The sequence below is a fragment of the Desmodus rotundus genome, chromosome 2, assembly GCF_022682495.2.
Source record: "Desmodus rotundus isolate HL8 chromosome 2, HLdesRot8A.1, whole genome shotgun sequence".
NCBI classification, from domain to species: domain Eukaryota; kingdom Metazoa; phylum Chordata; class Mammalia; order Chiroptera; family Phyllostomidae; genus Desmodus; species Desmodus rotundus.
In genome coordinates this window covers 158,659,691-158,673,411 of record NC_071388.1, presented here as the reverse complement: position 1 = coordinate 158,673,411, position 13,721 = coordinate 158,659,691, and the positions used below count along the sequence as shown (strand labels likewise).

At 40.3% G+C, this 13,721-nt stretch overlaps 1 protein-coding gene across 7 annotated transcripts in view; it reads left to right on the top strand.

The window, feature by feature from the left end:
• METTL8 (methyltransferase 8, tRNA N3-cytidine) overlaps positions 1 to 8,492 on the top strand; it is a 73,394-nt gene extending 64,902 nt beyond the window's left edge. For 3 of the 7 annotated variants that reach the window (XM_024561504.3, XM_053918774.1, XM_045196262.3), the window contains 4 exons: positions 86 to 225; positions 5,068 to 5,174; positions 5,317 to 5,382; positions 6,102 to 8,492. In XM_024561504.3, coding sequence (XP_024417272.2) covers positions 86 to 225; positions 5,068 to 5,174; positions 5,317 to 5,382; positions 6,102 to 6,292 — 504 coding nt within the window. In that variant the 3' untranslated portion in view covers positions 6,293 to 8,492. Of the gene's footprint in view, positions 1 to 85; positions 226 to 386; positions 640 to 5,067; positions 5,175 to 5,316; positions 5,383 to 6,101 lie in introns of those variants that run through there. The other 4 variants (XM_024561505.4, XR_011650886.1, XR_011650887.1 and 1 more) reach the window with 4 other exon arrangements.
• Positions 8,493 to 13,721: the final 5,229 nt, after the last annotated feature.

Here is a 13,721-nt window from a genome sequence, read left to right as displayed (position 1 = left end):
GTAAAAAATTGACCTTTTTATTTTAAGAAAAATACTCTAAGTCTCACTGGTCTTTTTTCTTCTTTGTATTCCTTTATCGTGACAGTCACACCCGTCCTACAGAGCAGCCCAGTGTTGCGCCTTTGTCCGCGACGTTTGTGACGACGCCGTGCCCTACCCTTTCCCAGATGGGACCCTGGATGTCGTCCTCCTGGTCTTCGTGCTCTCTTCTATTCACCCTGCCAGGTGAATGGCCGCGAAAAGGGCACAGCACACGTGTGAAGCCCCTTTATCAGTGGTGGTTTGTAGAACTATCAAGGCAAAAATGGCATTCTTGGATTTATTATTTAGTAAACTACATTATGTATAATACACAGCCTTTTAAATACAGTTTTTTCTTTCTTCAGACTGTTAGAAAGAAATGGTCACACTGCTTCATTAGTGAGCTTTCTGTCACTGTCACAATGAAGTGAGCACATTCCGGCAAGATACATACCTATTAAGAGTGACAGTGCTTCAAGGAAATTACAAATTCAGAACAGCCTCACAGACTCCCAGGAGGGAAACGGTGCTTGGTGATCAGACACAAACATCTTCGATTTAGCATCTCACTGAACGTTCGTGAAGAGGTGGGCTGGGAATCTACTTGGCTTCACACAGGTCTGTTAAGGGGCTTTACAAAACTTGTTTTAAAGAAGCTCACTAGGGAATTATGGATTATCAAGATTTGCCAGATTAACCTTGGACCTTTATAATCTAACATTGACCTAGTGGCATTATTTAAATATTTATGACTTAATTTTTTTGGTTCACACACAATGTTCTGAAACAGTAAACATAGTTTTTTTTTTTTTCCTTAGCGGAAGCATAAAGAGCTATTACCAGCAATTAAAATGATCACTTTTCTTAAAATTCTGCCATCTCATATGTATTAAGGCCCATGTGTAGTGTCAGGGGTTGTTGTGCCTTCGTAAATTTTCTTAAAATTGGGTTTTCTACTATGGGAGTAGATTCAGCTCCAGGAAGGAGCCTCTGGTAGTAGCTACAGACTTGACCTCAACCACTTTTTGTCTGATGAGTACGGTCCTTTCCCAAAGAAGCGAAGAAGCGGAGTTATTGGGCGCTTCTGCCTTTGCAATTACAAGGTCACTGGGACTCTTTACAGTCCTTTTACTTCTCATTCAGAGGTGAGCAGTTGATTACTCGTGGGAAAACAAATTAGATTTCTAAATAAATCTGAATGACAGATATTTTTTGTACTTAGTGAGAGGTATGAGGTTCCATGACGCTGCTTCTTCTCCCAGTCTCTATAACCTGCATTTCCAGCTAATCCGTTTAGACTGTTGGCATTCTTCAGGTACTAGTAGAAAGATGGCATCTATGTGTTTCGTTTCATACTTAAAAGGATGGAGTAGGTGGATAGAGAACAAGATTTTCTATGTGACACTCATAACAGGAAATGTTTAAATCCCAATAAGACCACAAAAGGACTATTTGAAATTAGTTTAGATAATATTTTTTTCTCATGATTTGAATTGAATGTTAAAGAGAAGGGAAAACAGGTGTCTTCGATTGCTTGTATAGTACAGCATGTTCATTCTCCTTTTTTATTGCAGAGCGAACTCAAATGTATCATGTCACTTTCTTACCTACATAGGAATGATCTAAAAATAAGGCGAATGAGTAGGAAGAGGGCAATAGTAAGTGAAAAGGCAAGGCAGCATCTTTAGGGTCATTTAGGACTATGGTAGTAGATTCAGCCCCAGGAAATTTCTAGAAAAGTAGCGTCTTGTCAGCTTATAAAATCCATGCACAAATGAACAGCAAACAGTTCAGCTAGACCTTGAGTCTGCAGGTCCCAGCTTTTTTGTTTTATTTTATTGTTTTAATTTTAGAGAGAGGGAAAGAGAAAGGGAGAGAAACATCGATGTGGAAGAGGTACACAGACTGGCTGCCTCTTGCACGCCCCCAGTGGGGACCTGGCCCACAACCCAGGCATGTGCCCTGACTGGGAATCGAACCAGCAATCCTTCGGTTCCCAGGCTGGCACTCAACCCACTGAGCCACACCAGCCAGGGCTGTGGTCCCAGCTTTAGTGGTAATAAACCATAGGAGGCTACAAAAGAAGAGTTTACTGCCCTTCTTGTCACTACAATAAAAGAAAGTATAATATGATTACCACAGAGCCAAGCATAGAGTGGGCAGTCAATACGCATTTTTAAAAATATCTTCTTTTCCTTCATCCAGAGACAGGTGAGGATAGCATAATTGGCCCAAGTTGGGTACAGAAAGAAAAGGGACTTTCTCCCATTCTTGTCCAGCCCGTCTCACTGCCAGCCTGCTTCCACCCACAGTTCCCAGGATCCGGCCCTGGAACTGCCTCATGAGCCACCGTGGGAGGCTCAAGAAAAGCGGCTCCCACCCCTTGCCTTTTAGCCACAACACCAGACATCAAGGGAGAGCTGGGAAGGAAGGGTTTACGGAAGGAGGCAGCTACATTTTAAAGTATAGTTGACCCTTGAACAAAGCAGGGGGTAGGGGTGCTGGCCCCCACTCAGTTGGAAGTCTGCATATAACTTTCAACTCCCCCCAAACTTAGCTATTACTAATAGCTTACTGATGGCTAGAAACCTTGCCATAAACAGTCAATTAACATATATTTTGGATGTTATTGTACTCTTACAATAAAGTAAGTTAGTGAATACAAAATATTGTTAAGAAAACCGTAAGGAAGAGGAGATACATCTGCAGCACTGTGTTGTATTTATTGGTACCATAAGTTTACGCCATCTGTTTACAAGTTGGATTGTCAGCATCAATATCATCTTACATGATACAGAACTCTGCCAATATTGTAAATACTACTAACCCCTGACATCGGAAATGAAAAGATGCTATGAAAAAGAAGTTCATACTTACTTAGAGGTGTAACCTTTCATCAGCAATATGATTGCTTTATGGTAACCTAGTGTGATCAATACTGTTGCTTCCTGGTAGTAAGGAAATCTCAAAAAAATCTTCCAATATATTCACTGGGGAAAGTCCATGTATATGTAAGTGGACCAGCACTGCTCTAACCCGTGCTGTTCAAGGATCAACTGTATTTGGCTGCTTATCTTTTTGCGTTTTTGTTTCATGCTCACTTTAGCAATAATTGCAGAAAGAGACTTTTCCCTGTAAATAAAACATTTATCCTGAAAGTGAGTTATTTTAAGGTTTAGGTGTAGCTTAATTTAATTGCCAAAGCCTAAGGATATAAGGACAGTGTGAAAAAAAAACCTGTAATAAAATAAACAAGGGAAACTACTTTTTTCCCCATTCATGTACTTACATTCCAGTTCTTTTAAAGCTTTTCTTCAAATCATGCCATTTCTTTCTGCTATACCTCTCTCTTGTTTACACAGTTATTTTCATTTTCTCACTGTCCATTTCTTTTACAACCTGCCAGAGTCTGGCGGCTCTTTGCCCCCATCATTCCACTGAGCAGCATTTTAATTGGGAGGAATGTACAGATTATCTGATTCAAAACCCTCATTTTTAAAATAAAAAATCTCAGAAGCACTAAGTAGTGTGGATAAAGCAAAGATGGCAGGGACTTAGCGTGCCAGCTCCCACCGACCACTCTGCCCAGGGCAGACGTCGATAACTGGGTTTGTCCCCTGATCTTCATTCCCCATGCCCCTAACAGTTCTCAACAGAGCTGTCGGCAGCCAGTGTGAAACACTGGGCATTGATACCAGATCTGAGATCTTTGCCGTCTCCTGCCCATAACCTCACGGAAGTCCACGAACACTTAACCAAAAACATTATGTCAAGAGCAGTGACAAGGGGTCGTATTTGATGGGGAACCAGATGAATAGAATGAATAATAAAAGAAAGAAAGTAAAGGCTTCCCACTATTGAGCTGGGGCTTGCAGTGTGAATAGAATTTAAATGGAGAGTGAGAAGGGAGTTCTTTTAGGGGAAACCACAGGAACAAAGGTGGGGACTGCTCGGAGCCAAGCATGCAATAGTTGGGCTAGAGTTGATGCTTCAGCTTAAGAAGTGGTGGGAAAGAGGTTGTAAAAATTAATTGAGCAAAGTAATGATTTGACAAAGCCGTCATTTTAAACAGAACAGTTCATCAGTAATATGCAGGAAGCATTGACAGGGAGAACAATAAAGCAGTTAGGAAGCTTTTCTGTTTCCAGTCCTGAGGAGGTAGCAGGCCTAAGGGAGTACCAATGGGAAACAAAAGATAGAAAAAAGTATCAAAGATACTTTTGATGACTTTGATACTTCTTTTTTTGATACTTTTTGATACTTCTAATGACTTTGGTCATCAGAATTTGATGACCAAATGGTTTGGGAGAGGCTAATGGAAGACTATGAAAATAAAAGAGGTTAAGGATATGCCTGAGGTGTTACACTTTGGTGAATAACGGTACCTTTGAACTAAGTAAAGAGTCAGAGTAAAAGGAGCTGGCTGTGGGAGAAAGGTGAACTCTGTCTGGGTATGTACAATTTGGAATGGCTCTGGCATATGTGTTTATCTTGCAAGGAAAATGGAGCAACACCCATTTTTGTCTGACTTGGAACTACCTTAATTTGCTATAAATATCAGAAAATGTCTATGTAGCCTTTTTTTAAAAATTGAATTTTCAAGAGAGGAAGGGGAAGAGAGAGAGATTTGTTATTTCACTTACTTATTTACTCATTGGTTGGTTCTTGTATGTGCCCTGACTGGGGATCGAACCCACAACCTGGTGTTTCGGGACAATGCTCTAAACAACTGAGCTACCCAGGCAGGGCCAATGTCCAGTTGATTTTGTAGTTGAGGTTTGACCTCACACATCAAGCTCTACAAAGGTACCACTCTGGTCATCTAGGATCAAGAAATACTCTGCCTTTTGATTCTGATAGTTCAGCAAGTTGGTGTCCTTTTTTCTTTCTGTACAAAATATTTTTTGTTTTTGTTTCCCTTATTTTTGTGATTTAGACTTCTTTGGCCTCATCGAGCGAGGTTTTCTTACTTTATCTTTAAGAAAGTTAAATGTGGCATATAAAACAAGATTTCTGCAAACAGGGTAACTTGCTTTGTTTTCAAAGGATGCAAGGTGTTGTAAACCAATTGTCCAAGTTACTGAAACCTGGCGGAATGCTGCTATTTCGGGACTATGGAAGATATGATAAGACTCAGCTGCGTTTCAAAAGGGGTAATAATATATTCTGCTTCAAATCATTTTCATGTGTTTTAAAGAATGCCTTATTTATATTTCATGCCAAGATTTTGTTTTTGTTTCTGTTGTTTAAGGACCACTTTCTCTTCTCACAGTTGGGTTTTTTTTTTTTTTCCAGGGCATTGTTTATCTGAGAATTTTTATGTTCGAGGGGATGGTACCAGAGCCTATTTCTTCACAAAAGGTATGCTTATCGATAAGAGGAAATAATTAGCTGTAAAAAATCTTTTTGGTTATTGATTGCAGAGAAAAAATTCAAAAGCTCTAAAAACTAGGCTCCAATGGTTGATTAAACATTAGATGTCTTCACACTTTGGTGGCTACACTACTCTACGTAAAAGCCTGAAAATGGCCTTTTTACCTTCTAATCTTTTTCCCATCGAAACTGCTTTAAATAATCACTTGTTCCATCCTTATACCCAAATGAAGAGATAATCTGTTCCATTTCGGAGGTAGTGTTAGTCCAGATATGAAAAAAGTTGATGATATGCCACAGCCAAAGGAAGGAATATGATCTTAAGAGTCCTTAGAAAATTACTTAGTTCTTTTCAATTTCTCATTTAAAAAAAGTATTTAAAATGAATCTTGCATTCAAAGACTTTCCCCAGACTTTTATGAAAACTATTCCAATGTGTCATTTGGGGTCTCTGCAAACCAAGAAAAACTCAATAGAGTTCTATGTCTGTGCTTGCTGTGGTCACCTGTTTATACTTGGTGTATTTGTGTGAAGTGGAAGAAATCCACTTGGTTTCACGTCTCTTCCTTCACCAATTTGTACCCGAGTATTTGTTAGTGTGAATGGAAGTTAGATGGTCAGTCATTCCATTGACCGTTCCGTGTTCCTGACTGCTCCCCCCACCCCAGTCACGTGTCATACATTTGATTGCTATTTTTGCCCCACAGGGGAAGTCCACGATATGTTCTGCAAGGCTGGGTTAGACGAGAAGCAAAATCTGGTTGATCATCGCTTACAAGTTAATAGGAAAAAACAAGTGAAAATGCACCGAGTGTGGGTTCAAGGCAAATTCCAGAAACCATTACACTTGACTCAAAAAAGCTCCAAATTGGTGTTTTCACACTATTCTCATAGCTGAGCTATGTACCATGTTAAGGTACAAACCAGAGGACTACATGATTCAAAGACTTCCATAAATTTTTCATGTTTGAAAAGACAATCAGAAGAAGAAAATGTATATATTCTGCTGTTTACCATGGGCGAACTCTTGTGTATTCTAAGCACATGTAAGTGATTTGGAAGAGTAGACCATATTCTGTGTTTTCAAAACCTAATATGATCGGGCTTGTTTGGGTTTATGATGTCTAACCATTTTGTTTGTTTGAATTTTGTAAGCATTCAATTAAATTACTGTTATAAGTCAGATGCTTCTGAGAAACCGTAACCTTTTATTTTTTAGAAGTGGAAAAAATCGCCTACTCTATATATTAGTCAAACAAGAAAATTTCACTCCCTTCCAGTGTTATCTGGTGGCAGAGAGGCAGCTCACCTTGTTTCCAGGGAAAATCACAAACCCAAGGCAAAAAGGTGTGTTGTTTTTTGTTTTTTGTCTGTTTTCCCCAAAACTTTTTTTTTTAATTCAGAGACTAATGTCTGAAATAGAATTTTAGTTTCTCTTTCTTTTTCTGAAATTGGGGAAGTATGACCCATGCTAACATTATTTTCAGATTATTAGGTGTACAGGATGTTGTAAATTCTATGTAAGACAACTGTTATACCCAAGAAAAAATTTAAATTGTAGCAATTAAAAATTTATTTACCACCCTGCCTCAAAAAGGATATAAATTGGCTTACATGTTGCACATTATTAGAATAGAGTTTCTAAAATTGGTTTTCCATTTGTTGCTAAGTACTTAACATTGTGCTGAGTCTTGTGGAATAATACAATGAACACGGACAGACCCAGCCCTGTCTTCAGAGAGCATAATATAAATAGTATCTAGCTGGCAAAGCAAAATGTGAGCATCCCAAGCCTCTAAATCAAGATTTAAGATAATATATGGACAAGTGCTCAAATGGGGAGCTTGACAATTAGTGGACATTGATTATGAGTGACAGAAATCTGGAAGAAATGGACACTCTTAAATAATTCAGTTCCCACTGTTGTTCCTTTTTTGAATTTAATGAAAATTCAACTTCCTGGAAGAATGTGATTGGTCCAACTTAGGTCACAGATTATCTCTTAATAGGCTGGGGCGGAGGAGCTTAATTGATGGTACCACCACAATGTACAGGATGGAGGAAAGTTCCTCAAAGGAAAATTAAGACACTGTTATTTAAGAAAGGGAGGCATGCTGCCCAACCACAAACAATATGTCACATGGTGGGGGTCCCAGTAGTAACAGTGGTTCTGAGAAGAGAAAGATCTCTGTGGGAAGGAAGGGGGAAGAACCAGGGCTCTGGGAGCGGCAGGTGTCAGGCTAGTGCTTGAATGTGCTCTCTCAGATGGTGAGAAAAACGCTTGTATCTGGTGTGGGACATTCAGGATGAAGACTGGTGGAGAAAAGATGGGAAGGGCTCAGCCGGTGAGAGAAAGACTAGAACGTAGGGCACGCTGGGTTCTGGTCTCCAGACTGGAGCCATCTGAGGTTTGTTGGTTTCTCTTTCGTCCGAGTCATAACATGTCACCAGTGTATTTAGATCGATCGAGTGAGGGGTCATCTGTGGAATGGAAAGCAGTGAGGCAGGAGCAAGGAAGACCACATAAAGGTCTTTGTACCCAGTTGCTTGGTAGCAAGTCTTCACAAGTACAATATCAAGGTTTGTTTAATCATGCATCAGTCAGTAAATGGAAAACTTAAAATTTGCCTGAGACTCTTAATTCAGTTGTACTTCATAACTAAAATGTACATTTAAAAGCCAAACTAGTGATGAAAGTATTACATACCACAAGGGCAGTTAGATAAGTTAATGTTGCTATGGGAACCTCAGGAGATCTTCTTGTGTCTCAATTTAAAAATCATGGCCCAAGGTGGTTTTAAAAACAACAGAAGGTAAAATTATTCTCACATTCTCACACATGTAAATTGTACTGTCTCTCTTAGTCCTAAATAGCAGATTCAAGCCAGCCTCTTGACTGGCACAGTAAAATTCATCTTCGCGTCTCTCTATAGTGTATTACAGCATGTAGTTAACCTTTAGAAACTTCAAAAATACATCCACCAAATTTGGACTGTGAGACACAAACTGTCCTCTTTTGGGCTCTGTCTAGTGTAGACCTATTCCCCGTAGCTGCTCGGTGGGGCCATTTCTGCCAGTGTCTGAAGCTTGATGGTCAGTCTTTCTCTCCAGTAGCCTGCCTGGATCAAACCCCTCCTCCCCTGCCCTGCCGACTTTGAGTTTGCTGCTAGACAAAATGTAGATTTTTGGCAGAGGGGAAAAAAAAAAAAGAGAAAGACCTGGTTTGCAATATTGTCTATAGGTATTAAGATAGCATGAAGTGTTGCAAATATATCTGCTTGGGTATTAATTTAAAGTATTTGACAATTGCATGTAATTCTAATTTTCCCCTTATGTCCATAAAGCAAGGACCAGTGAGTTAGGCAGTGTTTGATATTTAAAAATTCAGCTTCTGAGGGAGCTAGATGTTAAAAGGACCGTTTTCTTTCTAACAGAAAAAGACATGTTCCTTCATCTTAGAATACAGAAACAATGAAATATACTATATTAAAAGAATGCACCGTCAATTTTTTTCCATTTCTACAAATTCACTTTTGAGCATTTTCCAAATGTAAAAATCCTTACACACGTGAAGAACTGTTTGAGAAGGTTGTGAGAAAAGCCAAGGTAGTGGTTTCTATTTATAGAAGTTTTGCACGTGGCGTCACACACTTGTCGCATTGAAACACCCAGCCAGTGTGGACTTCTGAGAACTTATGTGCTGCTTGTTTCAGTTCCATACGCTTTGGTCTCTAAATTATGAACGCGTTGAAGTTTCTACCATTATGCAATCTAAATCATTGCTGTACTCTAGTTTATAAGTGAAAATTCACCCATATGCAAAGAGCTGCCCTCCTGGACACCTGAACCATTTGGACGGTTAAACTTCAGGTGTTTTAAATTCTTGCCCCCCAAATTCCTATGCTGTATTTCTATGGTCTTCTGAGTCATCAAAGCCAAGTTCCCAAGCCAGAACTTGTCTTGCATTGTTACTTCTAGTCAGTTTTAATGTTTATTATGCCACTCACCAGTGCAGATTACTGCCATTTGCGTCCCTAATAGACCTTGCAGAGCCCCTGCGCCTCTGCTTCCTGCCTGGATTAGTTATCAATACAGTGTGGGCTCGGGTATTTTTCCGTCCTTGTGAAAGTGCGTTGTAAATCCTAAAGCACTGAATGTATGTGAGGTGTCGTTATTAATAAAAACATTTACAGTCTACAAGGCAGCATACTGAGGACTCCGGCAAGAGGAACCTTTTCAGTGGTTTTATGAGACCTTGTGAGAAAGTCAGTCAGGTGCTGTGGAAAAGCGTGGCCTGGCGACAGGCAGGAAGCCTGGGTCCTGGTTCTCCTGAACTGCTTAGCTACCCTTAGTTTAGCTCTGCCTGTTAAGTTTTTTATGTACTACACTTTTATTTACTTCATTTAATCCTCAAAGTCCTGTGAATTAGTTTTTATTATAACTGACATAGGAGACGAGGACACAGACCTTGGCTAGATTCTGGGGACAGCTACAGTTTGTCCCCAGAACTGATTCCAAAACCTCTACTCTCATCAGTGCACATTTATTTATTTATTTATTTATGGATATAATTTTTAATTTTTTCTTTTAATTACATTTTAGTTATTTTTAAATGCATTTTATTGTACTTTTCCATTACCATGTGTCCCTCGTACATCGTCCCCCTCCCCGCCATCCCCGCCCCGGTCATCAGTGCCCTTTTAATTGAAAGGCTCGAATGCTGCTCAGAAAGCTGCTGGAGAAGAAAGAGAGTTTCTGAATAAAATGGGGAATTACAACAATGAGTGGGAATTTGGATCAGACAGCCTTCAAGGTTACTACAGCTCATTCTAGATTCAGTGATCTATGAAATAAGTAGACTGCACCTGTCCCCAGTAACAAACTGGGGAGAAAGAGAAGAAAAGAAACTGGGAGGGATGATGAAGCAAATGCTTTCTATCCGTTCTCTTTAGCATTCTGTCTAATTCTGCTCTCGCCCCACCCACTTCAGCCTTCAGCCTTCCACTTGGCTTCCTTCTGAGTAAGCAAAGCACCCGAGACTTGCATACTCCTCACTTAAAGAAAAAATTAGTCTGTACAGCAAGGGGGGGAAAGCCTTCAAAGGGACTCAGCTCTAGCATCATCTAATATATGTGAATTCAGAGAGTGTCAATAATAAAATATGAGTGAAAACGTCTTTATTTAAAACATTGTATGTACATTAGTGCCAATTCGAGCATGAAATATTGAGCATTTCTTAGAATATGGTTTGGGATTTGAGAGACACAAATGTACTAGCAGGATAGCTTTGGTGTAGTTATAAATATGAATAGAAGTAAAATAACAGTTGCATCTTCATTTATAATGAATCGATATTGTGGCCTCAAAGCTACAGAGAAGAATGGATGCCAAAATCCGTCATGCCTTAAGTGACAGGAAGGAGTCTTGGAGACAAAATTTCTTTTTCCTCTGAGTATGAATCAGCAACATGCAGTAACAAGCAAGTAATAATAGCTCTGCTGTGAGTGCCCACAGAGGGTAAGAAAAACAGCACCGAACTGAAAAGGCAAGTGCACCTGCAGGAGGGGCCCAGGGGGCTGCAGAGCATGGCTCCCTGGAGCACCGTCCCGAAATGTCTCAGAGCACAGCAACCCAGGCTCTGGCAAGCCGGGCTGGCAGGAGATCGATGGAGCATAATAAAACCTCCAGATGGTGGAGGACAGCCCACCCTCCGCTGCCTCTGCAACTCGTCAGAGACAGCTACAAGGTACCACTACTTGTCCAAGAGTGTAAACAGCTGCTTGGATTCTACAGCACATGCGGTTTCACAACCACTTAACCTTTAGCAAGGAGCAGCTAGAGGCAGGTGAGTGAATAAATACACATTAACACTGGACGGGGAGGAAAAATACTATTTTCCTCTACCCTTCTCAGTCCTTGGCTAAGACATCTCTATTAAAAGATAGATGAACAGTAGAAAAACAAACAAAAGTTTAATACCTCCTCTATACATGGGAGAGATGCCAGGAAAACTGGGTAACTCCCCAACATGGCCAAAGCCATCACCTTAGATGCCATCTTCAGCTAAGGACTAAAGATGTTTGGGGTGGGGAGCCAGTTCAGGGAGGTAACCAGGAAAAGCACAGTAAACAAGGGTGAGGTTGTTAGGCAGATTTGAGTTCTTCCCTTCTCTGCTGTTAAGGGTTTCTAGAGATTTAGACTCATCCTTCTCTTTCTGATACAGAGAAGGAGACACTCTTACAAATGGAGATTTGCCTTGTGTAAATGTCTCTTAGAGAGTAACTTCACCCTGGCTGGTGTGGCTCAGTGGACTGAGTACCAGCCTACAAACCAAAAGGTTCAATTTCAAGTTAGAGCACATGCCTGGGTTGCTGCCAGTTCCCAGTGGGGACGTGCCAGAGGCAACTGATTGATGTATCTCTCATACATGGATTTTTCCCTCCCTCTCCCTCTCTCTAAAAATAAATAAATAAAATCTTTAAAAAAATAAGAGTAACTTTTACTCAGTTTTCAGAGCTTTTCCTATCTCTGCTATTTTCTTAAAAATAATCAGCCTAAAATAATTGGTATGCCAACAAGGTGTATTTCGGGGTGACAAATTCTGCTCCCCTTTACATTACATAGAGATAAAAAAGATCAATACTTGAAGAGCACATGGACTCCATACAGTTACAAATAGTGTCCAGTTAACTGTCCTTGGCATCCCAGTGATTTGCGTCTTTATCTTTGATTTTCTCCAGCAGACAGACTCCTCTGGAGCCTGGCCCCCAGAAAACGTATGCATTTCTATCAGTTATCCCCTGCCAAACTAGCTAAGCCATTGGCTGCTCCCTAAAAGCCCCTACCATCATCTCTTCTGCGTGGGCGGATGGGGCTTGGTCCTGGAAAACTGTGAGTTTTGCTGTCCTTTTACAAAGTTGTTGGCAGTTTCCAACCCATTCCTCCTTTCTCAGTTAATCTTTATATATTGATTATTGGCTGTTTCAAAAAAAATATGGGAACAGCTATCACCCCATGTGTCTTCAGCCTTATTCATTGGGGAAAAGTGCTAAAACCAAGTGACTTCCTAAAATTAATGATGAGATACTGTTGTGTGAATTGCATTCGGGTTTTTTTGTTAATGTTATACTTAACATAACCAACACTCTGCAGTTGCTGCCTCTTTTCTCTCATTCTCTCATCTCTTGCTTCCCAAGAGTGACTTGTCTTTCTCCTGAGGCTGTCCTGCTGAACAGAATGTTTGGCGCAAAGAATGCGATAGCTCTTCATACATCCTTAGTGATGCCCCACTCCCTCAGGCGAGCTGAGACAGTGTCCCCTCAAGCGGCATTTGGAACTAGCACCAAAAATCACCTGAAAGAGAATGGCTGAAATTGCCAGCATCACATGCTGCATTGAGGCAAGGAAATTTCTGTCTCCAAGGATAATTGCTTTTCTCATTGCTCACACTTCTTCCTTCAGAGCCCTCATTTATTTTCATGTATATATTCCATTTTTGACCCTCTAGGAGATATTTTTAAAGGTTTTTTTTTTAAATCCAAGTGAAAGATGAGATTTAGGATCCAGAAAAGTATTTATTCTATGAGTGTATCCTTCCCATGAATGTATGTGTTCTTAATCAACCAGCCCTTCTGAGGTCTCTTCATTTGCAGCCTTGTTTCCTAATAGAGCAGTTGGGCTCTGGAGATTAGTGAAACAAAGCTTCATTATAACTATTGTCAAGGTAAGAAACGTCCAAACCTGTAGAGAATTTTTATGAGTTCATTTGAGCCAAACTGACGACAATTGCCAGGAAGCAAAATCTCAATGGATTGAGGAAAGGCTACAGAGAATGGCAGTTTTTCACCTTATTTTATACATCATTATCAAAGGAGAAGACATAAGGGGGAGACATATTTACATGAAATCCACTGGTGATAGATTAGGGAGGCGGAAGAAAGCAAAGTGGAGGGATCTCTGAGGTTGGATAAAGAGTGAAATGGATAGACACATTTCTTTTACATTGGTGGGTAGAGGGTGGTTAACGATGAACATTTATAGCACATAGAGACAGGCAGTACACGGTACAAGATAACAATGAGGGGGTCTGTGGTTTGATGCTCTAGTAGGAGATTGTGACCTTAGGGACCCGGAAAAGGAAATTATCCTGACATTCCAAACGTGTTATTGTAGATACAAAAAAACAATAGGCAGGCTCAGTTAAGGTAAAGATTGACCTTTATCAGGGAAGATGCAGGCCTAGGACATGACTACCTGCCATGACCTGCTTTTCATCAGGAAGTTTTCATTCCAGACCATCGTATGGGTTTAATTTAGGTCTCTGAGTT